This window comes from Oncorhynchus mykiss, chromosome 7, assembly GCF_057628025.1.
Source record: "Oncorhynchus mykiss isolate SJ-2025 chromosome 7, ASM5762802v1, whole genome shotgun sequence".
Lineage (NCBI taxonomy): Eukaryota > Metazoa > Chordata > Actinopteri > Salmoniformes > Salmonidae > Oncorhynchus > Oncorhynchus mykiss.
This window is the reverse complement of record NC_143028.1, coordinates 81311722-81334307: the sequence shown is the minus strand read 5'-3', so window position 1 is coordinate 81334307 and position 22586 is coordinate 81311722. Positions and strand designations below refer to the sequence as shown.

General features: G+C 45.7%; 1 protein-coding gene across 2 annotated transcripts in view; it reads left to right on the top strand.

Annotated features, from left to right (window-relative positions):
- iars1 (isoleucyl-tRNA synthetase 1) overlaps positions 1-22586 on the top strand; it is a 132088-nt gene that overhangs the window by 5130 nt on the left and 104372 nt on the right. The window contains exons 5-11 of one of the 2 annotated variants that reach the window (XM_090242083.1): positions 2498-2580; positions 4466-4583; positions 6003-6150; positions 12764-12851; positions 16150-16210; positions 17460-17555; positions 22250-22372. In XM_090242083.1, coding sequence (XP_090098209.1) covers positions 2498-2580; positions 4466-4583; positions 6003-6150; positions 12764-12851; positions 16150-16210; positions 17460-17555; positions 22250-22372 — 717 coding nt within the window. Of the gene's footprint in view, positions 1-2497; positions 2581-4465; positions 4642-6002; positions 6151-12763; positions 12852-16149; positions 16211-17459; positions 17556-22249; positions 22373-22586 lie in introns of both variants that reach the window. The other variant, XM_090242084.1, reaches the window with a different exon arrangement.

The window sequence follows — 22586 nt, the reverse complement described above, 5'->3', positions numbered from 1 at the left end:
ACTATGTTATTATATAGGGCTGGTATACTATGTAATTATATAGGGCTGGTACACTATGTTATTATATAGGGCTGGTATACTATGTAATTATATAGGGCTGGTATACTATGTAATTATATAGGGCTGGTACACTATGTAATTACATAGGGCTGGTATACTATGTAATTACATAGGGCTGGTATACTATGTAAGTACACTAATTATATAGGGCTGGTATACTATGTAATTATATAGGGCTGGTATACTATGTTATTATATAGGGCTGGTATACTATGTAATTACATAGGGCTGGTATACTATGTAAGTACACTAATTATATAGGGCTGGTACACTATGTAATTACATAGGGCTGGTATACTATGTAAGTACACTAATTATATAGGGCTGGTACACTATGTAATTACATAGGGCTGGTATACTATGTAATTACATAGGGCTGGTATACTATGTAATTACATAGGGCTGGTATACTATGTAATTATATAGGGCTGGTATACTATGTAATTACATAGGGCTGGTATACTATGTAATTACATAGGGCTGGTATACTATGTAAGTACACTAATTATATAGGGCTGGTATACTATGTAATTACATAGGGCTGGTATACTATGTAAGTACACTAATTATATAGGGCTGGTACACTATGTAATTACATAGGGCTGGTATACTATGTAAGTACACTAATTATATAGGGCTGGTACACTATGTAATTACATAGGGCTGGTATACTATGTAATTACATAGGGCTGGTATACTATGTAATTACATAGGGCTGGTATACTATGTAATTACATAGGGCTGGTATACTATGTAATTACATAGGGCTGGTATACTATGTAATTATATAGGGCTGGTACACTATGTAATTACATAGGGCTGGTATACTATGTAATTATATAGGGCTGGTATACTATGTAATTATATAGGGCTGGTATACTATGTCATTATATAGGGCTGGTACACTATGTAATTATATAGGGCTGGTACACTATGTAATTATATAGGGCTGGTATACTATGTCATTACACTGTAATTATATAGGGCTGGTATATGTAATTATATAGGGCTGGTATACTATGTCATTACACTGTAATTATATAGGGCTGGTATACTATGTAATTACATAGGGCTGGTATACTATGTCATTACACTGTAATTATATAGGGCTGGTACACTATGTAATTATATAGGGCTGGTATACTATGTAATTATGTAGGGCTGGTATACTATGTAATTATATAGGGCTGGTATACTATGTAATTATGTAGGGCTGGTATACTATGTCATTACATAGGGCTGGTATACTATGTCATTACATAGGGCTGGTATACTACGTCATTACATAGGGCTGGTACACTATGTAATTACATAGGGCTGGTACACTATGTAATTACATAGGGCTGGTACACTATGTAATTACATAGGGCTGGTACACTATGTAATTACATAGGGCTGGTATACTATGTAATTACATAGGGCTGATTATTTGCATTTGAGATATTCCTCAAGTGTCTCGTAACTGTTCCATAACTGTATTCCACAATAGTTTTTCAGTCCCAATACAGCTTTGATTACTGCTGATAACATTATGCTCCGGTTTAGTGCACTCTGTTATTACAGTCTGTCCAAGGTGCTGTTTTTATCAGGAGTCATGACAGTCCAAGGGGCTGTCTCTGTTATTACAGTCTGTCCAAGGGGCTGTCTCTGTTATTACAGGCTGTCCAAGGGGCTGTTTTTATCAGGAGTCTCTGTTATTACAGTCTGTCCAAGGTGCTGTCTCTGTTATTACAGTCTGTCCAAGGGGCTGTCTCTGTTATTACAGTCTGTCCAAGGGGCTGTCTCTGTTATTACAGTCTGTCCAAGGGGCTGTCTCTGTTATTACAGTCTGTCCAAGGGGCTGTTTTTATCAGGAGTCTCTGTTATTACAGTCTGTCCAAGGTGCTGTCTCTGTTATTACAGTCTGTCCAAGGGGCTGTCTCTGTTATTACAGTCTGTCCAAGGGGCTGTCTCTGTTATTACAGTCTGTCCAAGGGGCTGTCTCTGTTATTACAGTCTGTCCAAGGGGCTGTCTCTGTTATTACAGTCTGTCCAAGGGGCTGTCTCTGTTATTACAGTCTGTCCAAGGGGCTGTCTCTGTTATTACAGTCTGTCCAAGGGGCTGTTTTTATCAGGAGTCATGACAGTCCAAGGGGATGTTTTTATCAGGAGTCATGACAGTCAGTCCAAGGGGATGTTTTTATCAGGAGTCATGACAGTCAGTCCAAGGGGCCATATTTATCAGGAGTCACTGTCATGACAGTCTGTCCAAGGGGCCGTATTTATCAGGAGTCATGACAGTCTGTCCAAGGGGCCTTATTTATCAGGAGTCACTATCATGACAGTCTGTCCAAGGGGCTGTATTTATCAGGAGTCATGACAGTCCAAGGGGCTGTATTTATCAGGAGTCAGAAACCAACTGGATTTATTCTAAAAATGTTGTGTGTTTGTCCACCAGAACTCTGTAACCAGGATGGGACGGTGGATTGACTTCAAGAACGACTACAAGACTCTGTACCCCTGGTTCATGGAGACTGTCTGGTGAGTTGTCTGAATCCTGTTGTTAGAGAATGGAATATAATATATGCCATTTACTAGACGATTTTTTTATCCACAGTGACTTAGTCATGTACGTAATCAAACCCACTGTCCTGGCGTTGTAAGCGCCACGCTCTACGTGTGGACAAACTATGGCCCGCGAGCCCTTTCAACCCGACCCGAGTTTGGAGGGGCGCATTGATTTCCTTGGGGCCGTTTCCTTGGGGCCGTTTCCTTGGGGCCGTTTCCTTGGGGCCGTTTCCTTGGGGCCGTTTCCTTGGGGCCGTTTCCTTGGGGCCGTTTCCTTGGGGCCGTTTCCTTGGGGCCGTTTCCTTGGGGCCGTTTCCTTGGGGCCGTTTCCTTGGGGCCGTTTCCTTGGGGCCGTTTCCTTGGGGCCGTTTCCTTGGGGCCGTTTCCTTGGGGCCGTTTCCTTGGGGCCGTTTCCTTGGGGCCGTTTCCTTGGGGCCGTTTCCTTGGGGCCGTTTCCTTCGGGCCGTTTCCTTGGGGCCGTTTCCTTCGGGTTAGGGTTAGGGTTAGGGTTAGGGTTAGGGTTCTCTGCTCGACTGAGGGTTAGGGTTAGGGTTAGGGTTCTCTGCTCGACTGAGGGTTAGGGTTAGGGTTCTCTGCTCGACTGAGGGTTAGGGTTAGGGTTAGGGTTCTCTGCTCGACTGAGGGTTAGGGTTAGGGTTAGGGTTCTCTGCTCGACTGAGGGTTAGGGTTAGGGTTAGGGTTCTCTGCTCGACTGAGGGTTAGGGTTAGGGTTCTCTGCTCGACTGAGGGTTAGGGTTAGGGTTAGGGTTAGGGTTCTCTGCTCGACTGAGGGTTAGGGTTAGGGTTAGGGTTCTCTGCTCGACTGAGGGTTAGGGTTAGGGTTAGGGTTCTCTGCTCGACTGAGGGACCTTCACAGATAATTGTGGAGTATAGAGATGAGCCATTCAAAATAATCATATTAAACACTGTTATTACACACAGAGTGAATCCATGCGGCTTATTTATGTGACTCGTTAAGCACATTTTTACTCCTGAACTTATTTAGGTTTTCCATAACAAAGGGGTTGAATACTTATTGATTTGTAAACATTTTGAAAACCATAATTAATATTATGGGTATGTTGTGTGTAGGACCTGTGACACAATTAAAATGTTAATTCATTTTTAAATTCAGGCTGTAACATAACAAGAATGTGGCGAAAGTCGAGGGGTACGATAACTGTTTTGTTGAAGACACTCTATATTATGAATGTCTCGGTGACGTTTTGGGTGAAATATTGGCTCAATAATGAAACAGTGTTTTACTGTGTTTTACTCCTCACAACATTTCAAGTGTTTTTAACTGTTATTCCTCTCTGTCCTCTGTCTCACCCCCGTCTCACCCCCCACGTCTCACCCCCGTCCCCTCCCTCTTCCCCGTCCCACCCCCCCCCGTCTCCCCTCCCCGTCTCACCCCCCCCCCCCCCCCCCCCCCCCGTCTCCCCTCCCCGTCTCACCCCCCCCCCCCGTCTCCCCTCCCCGTCTCACCCACCCCCCCCGTCTCCCCTCCCCGTCTCACCCCCCCCGTCTCCCCTCCCCGTCTCACCCCCCGTCTCCCCTCCCCGTCCCCCCCCCGTCTCATCCCCCCCCCGTCTCCCCTCCCCGTCTCACCCCCCCCCCCCCCGTCTCCCCTCCCCGTCTCACCCCCCCCCCCCCCCGTCTCACCCCCGTCCCCTCCCTCTTCCCCGTCTCTTCCCCCCGCCCCCCCCCCCCGTCTCACCCCCCCCCGTCTCCCCTCCCCGTCTCACCCCCCCCCCCCCCCCCCCCCCCGTCTCACCCCCGTCCCCTCCCTCTTCCCCGTCCCCTCCCCGTCTCACCGCCCCCCCCCCCCCCCCATCTCCCCTCCCCCTCCCCCCAGGTGGGTGTTCAGGCAGCTGTATGATAAAGGTCTGGTGTACCGCGGGGTGAAGGTCATGCCCTTCTCTACCGCCTGTAACACGCCGCTGTCCAACTTCGAGTCTAACCAGAACTACAAGGTACACACACACTAGTACAACATGGCTGTCCAACTTCCAGTCTAACCAGAACTACAAGGTGCACTGTCCAACTCTGTTATCTCCAAACCTGTTAGCCAAGGCTAAAACCTACAGGAGGGTAGCTCTTCAGGAACAGGGTTGGAGTTAAAACCTACAGGAGGGTATCTCTCCAGGAACAGGGTTGGAGTTAAAACCTACAGGAGGGAATCTCTCCAGGAACAGGGTTGGAGTTAAAACCTACAGGAGGGTAGCTCTCCAGGAACAGGGTTGGAGTTAACCTACAGGAGGGTAGCTCTTCAGGAACAGGGTTGGAGTTAAAACCTACAGGAGGGTATCTCTCCAGGAACAGGGTTGGAGTTAAAACCTACAGGAGGGAATCTCTCCAGGAACAGGGTTGGAGTTAAAACCTACAGGAGGGTAGCTCTCCAGGAACAGGGTTGGAGTTAACCTGTAGGAGGGTAGCTCTTCAGGAACAGGGTTGGAGTTAAAACCTATAGGAGGGTATCTCTCCAGGAACAGGGTTGGAGTTAACCTACATGAGGGTAGCTCTCCAGGAACAGGGTTGGAGTTAACCTATAGGAGGGTAGCTCTCCAGGAACAGGGCTGGAGTTACCCTATAGGAGGGTAGCTCTTCAGGAACAGGGTTGGAGTTAACCTATAGGAGGGTAGCTCTTCAGGAACAGGGTTGGAGTTAACCTATAGGAGGGTAGCTCTCCAGGAACAGGGTTGGAGTTAACCTATAGGAGGGTAGCTCTCCAGGAACAGGGTTGGAAAACCCCGCTTTACACTATATACCCACTAGTGTGTTTGGCTGTCAAGGTAGAGCCCAGTACTCATGTAGACTGTCAAGGTAGAGCCCAGTGCTCATGTAGACTGTCGAGGTATAGCCCAGTGCTCATGTAGACTGTCGAGGTAGAGCCCAGTACTCATGTAGACTGTCGAGGTAGAGCCCAGTGCTCATGTAGACTGTCGAGGTAGAGCCCAGTGCTCATGTAGACTGTCGAGGTAGAGCCCAGTACTCATGTAGACTGTCGAGGTATAGCCCAGTGCTCATGTAGACTGTCGAGGTATAGCCCAGTACTCATGTAGACTGTCGAGGTAGAGCCCAGTACTCATGTAGACTGTCGAGGTATAGCCCAGTACTCATGTAGACTGTCGAGGTAGAGCCCAGTACTCATGAAGACTGTTGGGAATAGTGTTTTCTGTCAGAAGCTAGTCAACCCGTGGTAATTGTCATCTGATGTTCAGTACTAAACAGCCTTTGTGTCGGTCAATGACGATTGTCACCACGTTGTCACCCCTTTGTCTTCCTGTTGTCTTCCTGTTGTCACCCTGTTGTCTTCCTGTTGTCACCCTGTTGTCTTCCTGTTGTCTTCCTGTTGTCACCCTGTTGTCTTCCTGTTGTCACCCCGTCTCCAGGATGTGCAGGATCCGTCGGTGATAGTGAACTTCCCCCTTCTGGAAGATGAGAACGTGTGTCTGATCGCCTGGACAACCACACCCTGGACTCTGCCTAGCAACCTGGCTCTCTGCGTCAACTCAGAGTTGCAGTATGTCAAGGTCAAAGGTGAGAAAGTATTATTTTTTGATTTTTTAATTTTTTAAATTTTGTCAAAAATTATTCGGCAGACCCCAGGTACCGTCTCCTGCCGTTGTGCCCTTGAGCATGGGATTTACATCTTGATGGCTGCGCTGCGACTGAGCCTGTTCTCCTCCTAGTGTGTTGTCTGAAAACAGAACATATGTGTTTCCAGATGGAATTTATTCTATTCTGCGTTTAAATATATATATTTTTAAACATTTGTGTATTATTTAGTTCTCTCTCGACCCCTCCATCCATCTCTGCTTTCTCGGTAGTGATGCTTGTATCAGGGGGAAACCAACGTGGACAGTGGACATACATCTAACTCAAATCAGGCCACTTTTAAAAAGAGCCTTGTCCTTGCTTCCCTCCAAATATAAAAAAAATACTACGTAGCTTCTCTCCATGTTGCTGTGGATCCCAGACAAAAGACTGGTGGTGAAATAAAAGCTGGCCCAGATACCGGACAGGCTGACCCAGATACCGGACAGGCTGCTGTAGCATGGACCGGCCAGCTGGGGGGGGCTGACCCAGATACCGGACAGGCTGTTGTAGCATGGACCGGCCAGCTGGGGGGGGCTGACCCAGATACCGGACAGGCTGCTGTAGCATGGACCGGCAGGCTGGGGGGGGCTGACCCAGATACCGGACAGGCTGTTGTAGCATGGACCGGCCAGCTGGGGGGGGGGCTGACCCAGATACCGGACAGGCTGCTGTAGCATGGACCGGCCAGCTGGGGGGGCTGTTAGTCTATAGTATAGAGGAGGAGGTGCAGGAAGAGGCTTGATACTGCATCGGGGTGCTGCTCAGAATACCAATAGGCTCTCTCTCCTTCTCGTTACATACTCTCTCTCTCTCTCTACAGTATCTCCCTCTCTCTCTCTACAGTATCTCCCTCTCTCTCTACAGTATCTCCCTCTCTCTCTCTACAGTATCTCTCCCTCTCTCTCCCTCCCACCCCTTCTCTCTCTCTCTCTCTCTCTCTCGCTCTCTACAGTATCTCTCTCTCCCTCTCCTCTTTCTCTCTTTCTCTCTCACTCTCTACAGTATCTCTCTCTCCCCTCTCTTTCTCTCTACAGTATGTCTCTATCTCTCCCTCCCTCCCCCCTCTCTCTCTCTCCAGTATCTGTCCATCTTTCTCCCTCCCACCCCTTCTCTCTCTCCCTCTCTCTACAGTATCTCTCTTTCTCTCCCTCTCTCTACAGTAACTCTCTCTCTCTCTCTCTCTGTGTCTGTCTGTCTGCCTGGCAGCCTGTATCTCCCCCAGTGAGAGGAACTGCTATCTCTTATTGACGCTCTCTTTTTTTCTGTCACACTCTCTCTCTTTTCCAGGGCTCTTGGCCTCCTATTGGTCATAGCAGATTGAGAAACCTTGTTTCCAATCTTCCTTTTTCTCTCTCTTTCTCTGCTCCTCCGATCTTCACGCCTAAAGTATGTGGGTGTTAGAGATGGAACGGTTCAGTGTTTTTAAATGATAGTGTTAAACGCTGCATTATTCAACAGTTTAGTGTAATGTTATGGTGCCGTCAGCTGCGTACGCACATCCAGTACAGGAAGGAAGACGAGAAGGAAGTTCAAGGCTGTTTCACATCCAGTACAGGAAGGAAGTTCAAGGCTGTTGCACATCCAGTACAGGAAGGAAGTTCCATATTTAGAGACAGTGGTTCACAGGGTTTCACATCCATCTAAAGTAGTGCACTATATAGGGAATAGGGCCCTGGTCTAAAGTAGTGCACTATATAGGGAATAGGGCTCTGGTCTAAAGTAGTGCTCTATATAGGGAATAGGGCCCTGGTCTAAAGTAGTGCTCTATATATAGGGCTCTGGTCTAAAGTAGTGCACTATATAGGGAATAGGGCCCTGGTCTAACGTAGTGCACTATATAGGGAATAGGGCCCTGGTCTAAAGTAGTGCTCTATATATAGGGCTCTGGTCTAAAGTAGTGCACTATATAGGGAATAGGGCCCTGGTCTAAAGTAGTGCACTATATAGGGAATAGGGCCCTGGTCTAAAGTAGTGCACTATATAGGGAATAGGGTTCTGGTCTAAAGTAGTGCACTATATAGGGAATAGGGCCCTGGTCTAAAGTAGTGCACTATATAGGGAATAGGGCCCTGGTCTAAAGTAGTGCACTATATAGGGAATAGGGCCCTGGTCTAAAGCAGTGCACTATATAGGGAATAGGGCCCTGGTCTATAGTAGTGCACTATATAGGGCTCTGGTCTAAAGTAGTGCACTATATAGGGAATAGGGCCCTGGTCTAACGTAGTGCACTGTATAGGGAATAGGGCCCTGGTCTAAAGTAGTGCTCTATATATAGGGCTCTGGTCTAAAGTAGTGCACTATATAGGAAATAGGGTGCCATTTGGGATGCATTACATGTTGTTGGGGTAAATTATCTGCCTAGATAGTGTTCGTTACCTATCACTCTCTTCCTCTTTAAAATATGGATGAATGTGAATGTGTTCTTTTGATTTAGGTTCTGTTTGCTGGAGAGAGGAGACAGTCAAACACACTTGTCATCTTAATGGGCCCTGGTATAAACATTAAATTCAACATTTTAAACAGCTCTTGGACAACTATCAACGTTGTATTTGTCTTCTGTTTGGAACATTTATTTGTTCCCAGAGGACATGTTTGTAACTGATTTGGTTTAATCATGCGATGATAATAATAGTGAGAGTGTGTGTGTGTTTGTGTGTGTGTGTGTGTGTGTGTGTGTGTGTGTATATATATATATGCATGCTGAAGTCTACTGAAGACAAGCTCACTGGACTGTAGCTCACTGGTCTGTAGCTCACTGGTCTGTAGCTCACTGGTCTGTAGCTCACTGGTCTGTAGCTCACTGGACTGTAGCTCACTGGACTGTAGCTCACTGGACTGTAGCTCACTGGTCTGTAGCTCACTGGTCTGTAGCTCACTGGTCTGTAGCTCACTGGTCTGTAGCTCACTGGACTGTAGCTCACTGGACTGTAGCTCACTGGACTGTAGTTCACTGGACTGTAGCTCACTGGTCTTTAGCTCACTGGTCTGTAGCTCACTGGTCTGTAGCTCACTGGACTGTAGCTCACTGGACTGTAGCTCACTGGACTGTAGCTCACTGGACTGTAGCTCACTGGACTGTAGCTCACTGGACTGTAGCTCACTACGCCGTAGCTCACTGGTCTGTAGCTCACTAAGCCGTAGCTCACTGGTCTGTAGCTCACTAAGCCGTAGCTCACTGGTCTGTAGCTCACTGGTCTGTAGCTCACTGGTCTGTAGCTCACTGGTCTGTAGCTCACTGGTCTGTAGCTCACTGGACTGTAGCTCACTAAGCCGTAGCTCACTAAGCCGTAGCTCACTAAGCCTAGCAGCAATGTTCCAACATCTAGTGGAAAGCCTTCCCAGAAGAGTGGAGGCTGTTAAAGCATTAAAGGGGGGGACCAACTCCATATTAATGCCCATGATTTTGGAATGAGATGTTTGACGAGCAGGTGTCCACATACTTTTGGTCATGTAGTTTACCTAGTGCTCTGTAGTTTGACAGTGCCACAAGTTAAATAAGGAGTTTTACACTGTGATAAGTGGTTGTCTCACCAACCTTAGTTGAATGCACTGACTGTAGATTGTTCTGGATAAGATTGTCTGTTTAAATTAGTCAAATGTAGATTTCTAATGAAGGTCAAACATTTGTGTTCAGGACTGGAGTTACAACACATACTGCATCTAATTTCTGTTAGATCAGGAATGGTCTGAACTACTTGGTCTTCTATTGGATCAGGAATGGTCTGAACCACTTGGTCTTCTGTTGGATCAGGAATGGTCTGAACCACTTGGTCTTCTGTTGGATCAGGAATGGTCTGAACCACTTGGTCTTCTGTTGGATCAGGAATGGTCTGAACCACTTGGTCTTCTGTTAGCTTTACGAATGGTCTAAACCACTTGGTCTTCTGTTGGATCAGGAATGGTCTAAACCACTTGGTCTTCTGTTAGATCAGGAATGGTCTAAACCACTTGGTCTTCTGTTGGATCTGGAATGGTCTAAACCACTTGGTCTTCTGTTGGATCAGGAATGGTCTAAACCACTTGGTCTTCTGTTGGATCAGGAATGGTCTAAACCACTTGGTCTTCTGTTAGCTTTAGGAATGGTCTAAACCACTTGGTCTTCTGTTAGCTTTAGGAATGGTCTAAACCACTTGGTCTTCTGTTAGCTTTAGGAATGGTCTAAACCACTTGGTCTTCTGTTAGCTTTAGGAATGGTCTAAACCACTTGGTCTTCTGTTAGCTTTAGGAATGGTCTAAACCACTTGGTCTTCTGTTAGCTTTAGGAATGGTCTAAACCACTTGGTCTTCTGTTAGCTTTAGGAATGGTCTAAACCACTTGGTCTTCTGTTAGCTTTAGGAATGGTCTAAACCACTTGGTCTTCTGTTAGCTTTAGGAATGGTCTAAACCACTTGGTCTTCTGTTAGCTTTAGGAATGGTCTAAACCACTTGGTCTTCTGTTAGCTTTAGGAATGGTCTAAACCACTTGGTCTTCTGTTAGCTTTAGGAATGGTCTAAACCACTTGGTCTTCTGTTAGCTTTAGGAATGGTCTAAACCACTTGGTCTTCTGTTAGCTTTAGGAATGGTCTAAACCACTTGGTCTTCTGTTAGCTTTAGGAATGGTCTAAACCACTTGGTCTTCTGTTAGCTTTAGGAAATATATTTGTAATAATGACAATTACAGCAATACTGAAGGAACAATGAACACCATGTAAGAAAGCTAACGTTTCAGTTCCTTGCTCAGAACATGAGAACACATGAAAGCTGGTGGTTCCTTTTAACATGAGTCTTCAATATTCCCAGTTAAGAAGTTTTAGGTTGTAGTTATTATAGGAATTTTGGGACTATTTCTCTCCATACTGTTAGCATTTCATATCCCTTCGACTATTGGATGTTCTTATAGGCACTATAGTATTACCAGCCTAATCTCGGGAGGCTTGAAGTCATAAACTGTGCTGTGCTTCAAGCATTGCTAAGAGCTGCTGGCAGACGCAGGAAAGTGCTGTTTGAATGAATGTGCCTACCACCGCTCAGTCAGACTGCTCTATCAAATATCAATTCATAGACTTAATTATAATAAACACAGAAATACGAGCCTTTGGTCATTTAATATGGTCAAATCCAGGAACTAGCATTTAGAAAACAAAACGTTTATTCTTTCAGTGAAATACGGAACCGTTCGGTATTTTATCTAACGGGTGGCATCCCGAAGTCTAAATATTGCTGTTACATTGCACAACCTTCAATGTTATGTCATAATTATGTACAATGGTCTTCACACAGTTCGCAACGAGCCAGGCGGCCCAAACTGCTGCATATACCCTGACTCTGCTTACACTGAACGCAAGACAAGTGGCACAATTTCCCTAGTTAATATTGCCTGCTAATTACATTTTTTTTTTAAACAACGAAATATGCAGGTTTAAAAAAAATATATACTTCTGTGTATTGATTTTAAGAAAGGCGTTGATGTTTATGTTTAGGAACAATTGTGCTTTTTTTCGCGAATGCGCTTGTTAAATCATCACCTCTTTGGCGAAGTAGGCTGTGATTCGATGATAAATTAACAGGCACCAAATTGATTAAATGCTAGTTAAACTAGTAATATCATCAACCATGTGAGGTTAACTAGTGATTATGTTAAGATTGATTGTTTTTCATAAGATAAGTTTAATGCTAGCTAGCACCATACCATGGCTCCTTGCTGCACTCGCGTAACAGGTGGTCATCCTGCCACGCAGTCTCCTCGAAGGCAGATTACCAATTGTTATTGAAAACTTGAAATCGGCCATGCCGATTTAATCAGTCGACCTCTTATTTCAGACACTACGGCTGAGATGGTAGGATGTGTATAATACTGCTATGAAACTTTTATACAAAGCTTTTATTTTTGTGTTCTATTTGTAATGTAGGTTATTTTTGTGTTATTTTGTAATGTAGGTTATTTTTGTGTTCTATTTGTAATGTAGGTTATTTTTGTGTTCTATTTGTAATGTAGGTTATTTTTGTGTTCTATTTGTAATGTAGGTTATTTTTGTGTTCTATTTGTAATGTAGGTTATTTTTGTGTTCTATTTGTAATGTAGGTTATTTTTGTGTTCTATTTGTAATGTAGGTTATTTTTGTGTTCTATTTGTAATGTAGGTTATTTTTGTGTTTTATTTGTAATGTAGGTTATTTTTGTGTTCTATTTGTAATGTAGGTTATTTTTGTGTTCTATTTGTAATGTAGGTTATTTTTGTGTTCTATTTGTAATGTAGGTTATTTTTGTGTTCTATTTGTAATGTAGGTTATTTTTGTGTTCTATTTGTAATGTAGGTTATTTTTGTGTTCTATTTGTAATGTAGGTTGTAATGGACACCATTGGGAACGAGACCCTGATTCTCAATTGGGCTACCCGGGAATGAATCAATGATAAGATAACACTATGGTTGAACTTCTGTTTCAGACAACACCACTGGGATAGGTGAATGTGTTTCACACTACTATAAACTGCTCTAACACTTTGTTTTAGTGGGGTTCTCACAAACCTTTTATAACACACCTGTGAACCTCTATAAACTCTCTCTATTCCAGACAACAGCACTGGGAAGGTGTACATTATGATGGAGGCCAGGCTGGTAGCACTCTTCAAGACCGAGGAGGAATACACCATCATGGACAAGTGAGATCAATCAATTAACCCATTAATCAATCAATCAATATATGACCCTAGTAATCTATATAAATCAATTAACCTATTAATCTATTAACCTATTAATCAATCAATATATTAACCTATTAATCTATATAAATCAATTAACCCATCAATATATTAATCTATTAACCTATTAATCTAACCTATTAAACTATTAATCAATCAATATATTAACCTATTAATCTAACCTATTAAACTATTAATCAATCAATATATTAACCTATTAATCTAACCTATTAAACTATTAATCTATATCAACCTATTAACCCATTTATCACTAACCATTTGATCAATTAACCAATTAATCAATTAACCTTGCCTAGAGGAGGGCTGGATAAAAACAAATCTGCACTCCAGGAGGAAGAGGGTTGGGTTGGTCAGTGGTAATGGTAGACAGTAGACTAGTACAGGGGTTATCTCCCAGACAGCTATCTAGGAGGAAGAGGGTTCGGTTGGCCAGTGGTAATGGTAGACAGTAGACTAGTACAGGGGTTATCTCCCAGACAGATATCTAGGAGGAAGAGGGTTGGGTTGGCCAGTGGTAATGGTAGACAGTAGACTAGTACAGGAGTTATCTCCCAGACAGATATCTAGGAGGAAGAGGGTTGGGTTGGCCAGTGGTAATGGTAGACAGTAGACTAGTACAGGAGTTATCTCCCAGACAGATATCTAGGAGGAAGAGGGTTGGGTTGGCCAGTGGTAATGGTAGACAGTAGACTAGTACAGGAGTTATCTCCCAGACAGATATCTAGGAGGAAGAGGGTTGGGTTGGCCAGTGGTAATGGTAGACAGTAGACTAGTACAGGAGTTATCTCCCAGACAGATATCTAGGAGGAAGAGGGTTGGGTTGGCCAGTGGTAATGGTAGACAGTAGACTAGTACAGGAGTTATCTCCCAGACAGATATCTAGGAGGAAGAGGGTTGGGTTGGCCAGTGGTAATGGTAGACAGTAGACTAGTACAGGAGTTATCTCCCAGACAGATATCTAGGAGGAAGAGGGTTGGGTTGGCCAGTGGTAATGGTAGACAGTAGACTAGTACAGGAGTTATCTCCCAGACAGATATCTAGGAGGAAGAGGGTTGGGTTGGCCAGTGGTAATGGTAGACAGTAGACTAGTACAGGAGTTATCTCCCAGACATATATCTAGGAGGAAGAGGGTTGGGTTGGCCAGTGGTAATGGTAGACAGTAGACTAGTACAGGAGTTATCTCCCAGACAGCTATCTAGGAGGAAGAGGGTTGGGTTGGCCAGTGGTAATGGTAGACAGTAGACTAGTACAGGAGTTATCTCCCAGACAGATATCTAGGAGGAAGAGGGTTGGGTTGGCCAGTGGTAATCTCCCAGACAGCTATCTAGGAGGAAGAGGGTTGGGTTGGCCAGTGGTAATGGTAGTTTAGTTTAAACCTCTCCTCGGGGGAACCCTTATCCGTTCCATGTATTTGATATATTCCACAGCTAGCACACCTGATTTAACTTGTCAACTAATTAATCAAACCCTTGACTACGGGATTCAGGTGAGATGGTTCAGGGCTACGACAACACAGGGAAGCATCAGGGGGTCCCGGAGGAGAGGTTTCAAAAGCACTGTAATAGACTAGTACACATTAAAAATATGTCCGTGTCTCCGGCCTGTAAGATGGCCGCTTTAAGCCATTTTCCTCTGGTGCTCTGAGATAGTGTTGAGACACTGGGACAGGCATCACTAGAAGAAATCGAGGCATATTAGATGGACTGGCAATCTCTCATCTATCTATCTGGGTTTGATTGCTATTCCTCAGGGCTTGTATGTGGTGTTCTGGTGAGGAAGGGAACAATTGTTTGTTTGTTCATGGACACCTGAAGTCCCCACAAGGACAGTGACACAAGAAAAATGATCTCTTGGAGACATTTCCCAGGTCCCCACAAGGACAAAGGCTATTTTAGGTCTTAGGTTAGGGGTTAGAGTTGGGGGCGTAGGTTAGGGGTTAGAGTTGGGGGCGTAGGTTAGGGGTTAGAGTTGGGGGCTTAGGTTAGGGGTTAGAGTTGGGGGCTTAGGTTAGGGGTCAGAGTTGGGGCGTAGGTTAGGGGTCAGAGTTGGGGCGTAGGTTAGGGGTCAGAGTTGGGGCGTAGGTTAGGGGTCAGAGTTGGGGCGTAGGTTAGGGGTCAGAGTTGGGGCGTAGGTTAGGGGTCAGAGTTGGGGCGTAGGTTAGGGGTCAGAGTTGGGGCGTAGGTTAGGGGTCAGAGTTGGGGCGTAGGTTAGGGGTTAGAGTTGGGGCGTAGGTTAGGGGTTAGAGTTGGGGCGTAGGTTAGGGGTCAGAGTTGGGGCGTAGGTTAGGGGTCAGAGTTGGGGCGTAGGTTAGGGGCCAGAGTTGGGGCGTAGGTTAGGGGTCAGAGTTGGGGCGTAGGTTAGGGGTTAGAGTTGGGGCTTAGTGGGTAGTGTTGTAGTGAAAGGACAATGAACCACAGTGGGTAGTGTTGTAGTGAAGGGACAATGAGCAACAGTGGGTAGTGTTGTAGTGAAGGGACAGTGAGCCACAGTGGGTAGTGAAGGGACAATGAACCACAGTGGGTAGTGTTGTAGTGAAGGGACAATGAACCACAGTGGGTAGTGAAGGGACAATGAACCACAGTGGGTAGTGTTGTAGTGAAGGGACAATGAGCCACAGTGGGTAGTGTTGTAGTGAAGGGACAATGAGCCACAGTGGGTAGTGTTGTAGTGAAGGGACAATGAACCACAGTGGGTAGTGTTGTAGTGAAGGGACAATGAACCACAGTGGGTAGTGAAGAGACAATGAGCCACAGTGGGTAGTGTTGTAGTGAAGGGACAATGAGCCACAGTGGGTAGTGAAGGGACAATGAACCACAGTGGGTAGTGAAGAGACAATGAACCACAGTGGGTAGTGAAGGGACAATGAACCACAGTGGGTAGTGAAGAGACAATGAGCCACAGTGGGTAGTGAAGGGACAATGAACCACAGTGGGTAGTGAAGAGACAATGAGCCACAGTGGGTAGTGTTGTAGTGAAGGGACAATAAACCACAGTGGGTAGTGAAGGGACAGTGAGCCACAGTGGGTAGTGTTGTCGTGGGAGCAGAGGCATAAGGATAAGCCTGTTCCTCAGAGTTTAGGCAACAGGAGAAGTTTACGTTTCTCAGCACATTTAAAGCACAGCATAATCAGCCTGACGCTGTCTTCCAGTCGTACGTGGGAACTACAGGGTAGTAGAAATACGTGTTTCAGTACGACAGGCGGAACAGCGGTTTGACTGAGGTTGTTTTGTCCTGTAGGTTCCCTGGGAAGACGCTGAAGGGGAAGAAATACAAGCCTCTGTTTGACTATTTCAGGAAGGTGAGATGTGTGTATGATAATGTGTAATATTGTATAATGTGTATAGTAATGTATAATATTGTACAATGTATAATAATGTGTATAGTAATGTATAGTAATGTATAATAATGTGTATAGTAATGTATAATGGTGTACAATAATTTATAGTAATGTATAATAGTGTATAATAATGTGTATAGTAATGTATAATAATGTGTATAGTAATGTATAATAGTGTACAATAATTTATAGTAATGTATAATATTGTACAATAATGTATAGTAATGTATAATATTGTACAATGTATAATAATGTGTATAGTAATGTATAGTAATGTATAATATTGTACAATGACGCATAGTAATGTATAATAATGTGTATAGTAATGTATAGTAATGTATAATATTGTACAATGACGCATAGTAATGTATAATAATGTGTATAGTAATGTATAATAATGTATAATATTGTACAATAATGTATAATTATGTGTATAGTAATGTATAATATTGTACAATGTATAATAATGTGTATAATGTGTACAATAATGTATAATGTGTATAGCAATGTATAATAATGTGTATAGTAATGTATAATAATGTGTATAGTAATGTATAATAATGTATAATAATGTGTATAGTAATGTATAATAATGTGTATAGTAATGTATAATAATGTATAATAATGTGTATAGTAATGTATAATAATGTGTATAGTAATGTATAATAATGTATAATAATGTGTATAGTAATGTATAATAGTGTACAACAATTTATAGTAATGTATAATATTGTACAACAATTTATAGTAATGTATAATATTGTACAATAATTTATAGTAATGTATAATAATGTGTATAGTAATGTATAGTAATGTATAATAATGTGTATAGTAATGTATAGTAATGTATAATAATGTGTATAGTAATGTATAATAATGTGTATAGTAATGTATAGTAATGTATAATAATGTGTATAGTAATGTATAGTAATGTATAATAATGTGTATAGTAATGTATAATAATGTGTATAGTAATGTGTATAAATGTATAATATTGTACAATATTCTACCTCGATCTAAAGAAATGTGTGTTCATTCACCAAAAGAGCCAGGAGCCTACATGTAGTATAAAACCTGTCTGTCTCTCCTCTGTAGTGCGGGGAGACAGGAGCCTACATGTAGTATAAAACCTGTCTGTCTCTTCTCCTCTGTAGTGCAGGGAGACAGGAGCCTACATGTAGTATAAAACCTGTCTGTCTCTCCTCTGTAGTGCGGGGAGACGGGGGCCTTCCAGGTGGTGATGGACAGTTATGTCAGAGAGGAGGAGGGGACAGGAGTCGTCCACCAGGCGCCATACTTTGGAGCTGTGAGTATTTGATTTGTTGATTTTAATTAAATTATTAATTTGTTCACATCTGTACCGTACATATTTACATCAAACAAAGTGATCTGAGATCAGGTTGGTGGAGGGAATGAATGATCTGAGATCAGGTTGGTGGGGGAAATGAATGACCTGAGATCAGGTTGGTGGAGGGAATGAATGATCTGAGATCAGGTTGGTGGAGGGAATCAATGGCCATGAGATCAGGTTGGTGGGGGAAATGAATGATCTGAGATCAGGTTGGTGGGGGAAATGAATGACCTGAGATCAGGTTGGTGGAGGGAATGAATGATCTGAGATCAGGTTGTTGGTGAAGGAAATTAATGAATTACAGACACTGACACAAACCACCATTCCGGTTCCCTCTGCACCACACCGTAATCACAGTACCACATCATGCCGGCTTCTGACCGGCTCAGTATTCAGAGGGCTGTTTGTTGATTGGTTGGCGGTTGCCGGGTCGATTTGTAGAGTGGTTCTGAGTCCGATACTACAGAAAGGTAGAGGGATGTTGAGACTGTTTCTCTACCCCAGATGGCACCCTATTTCCTATGTAGTGCACTACTTATTCCCCCTATTTCCTATGTAGTGCACTACTTATTCCCCTATTTCCTATGTAGTGCACTACTTATTCCCCTATTTCCTATGTAGTGCACTACTTATTCCCCCTATTCCCTATGTAGTGCACTACTTATTTCCCATATTCCAGCTGACTACCAGTAGCTAACATAACCCCTGGTACTGGTCCCTGGTAGCCTCGCTAGTCATTACTGGTCCCTGGTAGCCTCGCTAGTCATTACTGGTCCCTGGTAGCCTCGCTAGTCATTACTGGTCCCTGGTAGCCTCGCTAGTCATTACTGGTCCCTGGTAACCTCGCTAGTCATTACTGGTCGCTGGTAGCCCCGCCAGTCGTCCCCGGTAGCCCCACTAGTCGTCCCTGGTCCCCGGTAGCCCCACTAGTCATCCCTGGTCCCTGGTAGCCCCGCTAGTCGTCCCTGGTAGCCCCGCTGGTAGCCCCGCTAGTCGTCCCTGGTAGCCCCGCTAGTCGTCCCTGGTAGCCTCGCTTGTCGTCGCTGGTAGCCCCGCTAGTCGTCCCTGGTAGCCCCGCTAGTCGTCCCTGGTAGCCCGGCTAGCCGTCCCTGGTAGCCCGGGTAGCCGTCCCTGGTAGCCCCGCTAGCCGTCCCTGGTAGCCCCGCTGGTAGTCCCGCTAGTCGTCCCTGGTAGCCCCACTAGTCGTCCCTGGTAGCCCCACTAGTCGTCCCTGGTCCCTGGTAACCCCGCTAGTCGTCCCTGGTAGCCCGGCTAGTCGTCCCTGGTAGCCCCGCTAGTCGTCCCTGGTAGCCCCGCTGGTAGCCTCGCTGGTTGTCCCTGGTAGCCTCGCTTGTCGTCCCTGGTTGCCCCGCTAGTCGTCCCTGGTAGCCCCGCTAGCCGTCCCTGGTAGCCCGGCTAGCCGTCCCTGGTAGCCCCGCTAGCCGTCCCTGGTAGCCCGGCTAGCCGTCCCTGGTAGCCCCGCTAGTCGTCCCTGGTAGCCCCGCTGGTAGCCCCGCTAGTCGTCCCTGGTAGCCCCACTAGTCGTCCCTGGTAGCCTCGCTTGTCGTCCCTGGTTGCCCCGCTAGTCGTCCCTGGTAGCCCCGCTAGTCGTCCCTGGTAGCCCCACTAGTCGTCCCTGGTTGCCCCACTAGTCGTCCCTGGTAGCCTCGCTTGTCGTCCCTGGTAGCCCCGCTAGTCGTCCCCGGTAGCCCCGCTAGTCGTCCCCGGTAGCCCCGCTAGTCGTCCCCGGTAGCCCCGCTAGTCGTCCCCGGTAGCCCCGCTAGTCGTCCCTGGTTGCCCCACTAGTCGTCCCTGGTAGCCTCGCTTGTCGTCCCTGGTAGCCCCGCTAGTCGTCCCCGGTAGCCCCGCTAGTCGTCCCCGGTAGCCCCGCTAGTCGTCCCCGGTAGCCCCGCTAGTCGTCCCCGGTAGCCCCGCTAGTCGTCCCTGGTAGCCCCGCTAGTCGTCCCCGGTAGCCCCGCTAGTCGTCCCCGGTAGCCCCGCTAGTCGTCCCCGGTAGCCCCGCTAGTCGTCCCCGGTAGCCCCGCTAGTCGTCCCCGGTAGCCCCGCTAGTCGTCCCTGGTCCCCGGTAGCCCCGCTAGTCGTTACTGGTCCCCGGTAGCCCCGCTAGTCGTTACTGGTAGCCCCGCTAGTCGTCCCTGGTCCCCGGTAGCCCCGCTAGTCGTTACTGGTCCCTGGTAGCCCCGCTAGTCGTCCCTGTTCCCTGGTAGCCCCGCTAGTCGTCCCTGTTCCCCGGTAGCCCCGCTAGTCGTCCCTGGTCCCCGGTAGCCCCGCTAGTCGTCCCCGGTAGCCCCGCTAGTCGTCCCCGGTAGCCCCGCTAGTCGTCCCCGGTAGCCCCGCTAGTCGTCCCCGGTAGCCCCGCTAGTCGTCCCCGGTAGCCCCGCTAGTCGTCCCCGGTAGCCCCGCTAGTCGTCCCCGGTAGCCCCGCTAGTCGTCCCCGGTAGCCCCGCTAGTCGTTACTGGTCCCCGGTAGCCCCGCTAGTCGTCCCCGGTAGCCCCGCTAGTCGTCCCCGGTAGCCCCGCTAGTCGTCCCTGGTAGCCCCGCTAGTCGTCCCCGGTAGCCCCGCTAGTCGTTACTGGTCCCCGGTAGCCCCGCTAGTCGTCCCCGGTAGCCCCGCTAGTCGTCCCCGGTAGCCCCGCTAGTCGTCCCTGGTAGCCCCGCTAGTCGTCCCCGGTAGCCCCGCTAGTCGTTACTGGTCCCCGGTAGCCCCGCTAGTCATTACTGGTCCCCGGTAGCCCCGCTAGTCGTCCCCGGTAGCCCCGCTAGTCGTTACTGGTCCCCGGTAGCCCCGCTAGTCGTTACTGGTCCCCGGTAGCCCCGCTAGTCATTACTGGTCCCCGGTAGCCCCGCTAGTCGTCACTGGTCCCCGGTAGCCCCGCTAGTCGTCACTGGTCCCCGGTAGCCCCGCTAGTCGTTACTGGTCCCCGGTAGCCCCGCTAGTCATTACTGGTCCCCGGTAGCCCCGCTAGTCGTCACTGGTCCCCGGTAGCCCCGCTAGTCGTTACTGGAGCTACTGTCTGACTTGAGGTACGTATCAGCTGCAGGCGTTCTTGACAAGGACATACAGTCCTAGGCCTGAGCTGGTAGGCTGGAGCTGGTCACTAACTCTGCTTTCTACTCTCTCACGGTCTCTCTTTCTCTCTCTCTCTCTGTCTCTGTCTCTCTCTCTCTGTCTCTCTCTCTGTCTTCTCATTAAGATAGAATGGACTGCTATATGAATAAACAATCCTGCAGGAACACCAAGAGATTTGACCCATTTAAAAAAAAAAAAAAAGAAGCTAAATAGACTCCGTGGAGCTGTGACAGATTGGGCTTTAAAAAAAATCATATATACCAAACTATAAAAATAAAAGTGTTTGTCCCATGTTTCATGAGCTGAAATAAAATATAAGTTTGTGGTCGTATGCTCATCTTTAAAAACACAGGCGCTGGCCGAATAAAGAATCCTAGTATAGAACACACTGTTAAAGCTCCTCCACGCACAGTCTAATGTATAATATATATCTGTTACAGGAGGATCATCCAGTCTAATGTATAGTATATATCTGTTACAGGAGGATCATCCAGTCTAATGTATAATATATATCTGTTACAGGAGGATCATCCAGTCTAATGTATAATATATATCTGTTACAGGAAGATCATCCAGTCTAATGTATAATATATATCTGTTACAGGAGGATCATCCAGTCTAATGTATAATATATATCTGTTACAGGAGGATCATCCAGTCTAATGTATAATATATATCTGTTACAGGAAGATCATCCAGTCTAATGTATAATATATATCTGTTACAGGAGGATCATCCAGTCTAATGTATAATATATATCTGTTACAGGAGGATCATCCAGTCTAATGTATAATATATATCTGTTACAGGATGATCATCCAGTCTAATGTATAATATATATCTGTTACAGGAGCATCACATCATCCAGTCTAATGTATAGTATATATCTGTTACAGGAGGATCATCCAGTCTAATGTATAATATATATCTGTTACAGGAAGATCATCCAGTCTAATGTATAATATATATCTGTTACAGGAGGATCATCCAGTCTAATGTATAATATATATCTGTTACAGGAGGATCATCCAGTCTAATGTATAATATATATCTGTTACAGGAGGATCATCCAGTCTAATGTATAATATATATCTGTTACAGGAGGATCATCCAGTCTAATGTATAATATATATCTGTTACAGGAGCATCACATCATCCAGTCTAATGTATAGTATATATCTGTTACAGGAGGGTCATCCAGTCTAATGTATAATATATATCTGTTACAGGAGGATCATCCAGTCTAATGTATAATATATATCTGTTACAGGAGGATCATCCAGTCTAATGTATAGTATATGTCTGTTACAGGAGGATCATCCAGTCTAATGTATAATATATGTCTGTTACAGGAGGATCATCCAGTCTAATGTATAATATATATCTGTTACAGGAGGATCATCCAGTCTAATGTATAATATATATCTGTTACAGGAGGATCATCCAGTCTAATGTATAATATATATCTGTTACAGGAGGATCATCCAGTCTAATGTATAATATATATCTGTTACAGGAGGATCATCCAGTCTAATGTATAATATATGTCTGTTACAGGATGATTACCGTGTGTGTATGGAGAACAACATCTGCCAGAGAGACCAGGCTCCCGTCTGTCCTGTCGACTCCTCTGGGTGCTTCACTGATGAAGTCACTGACTTTGTGGGACAGTATGTCAAGGTAGGTAGGTTTGTCTGTCTGTCTGTCTGTTTCTCTGTCTGTTTGTCTGTCTGTCTGTCTGTCTCTGTCTGGACGGATGTCTCTGTCTGTCTGGACGGATGTCTGTCTGTCTGTCTGTCTGTTTCTCTGTCTGTCTGTTTCTCTGCCTGTCTGTTTCTCTGCCTGTCTGTTTCTCTGCCTGTCTGTTTCTCTGCCTGTCTGTTTCTCTGTCTGC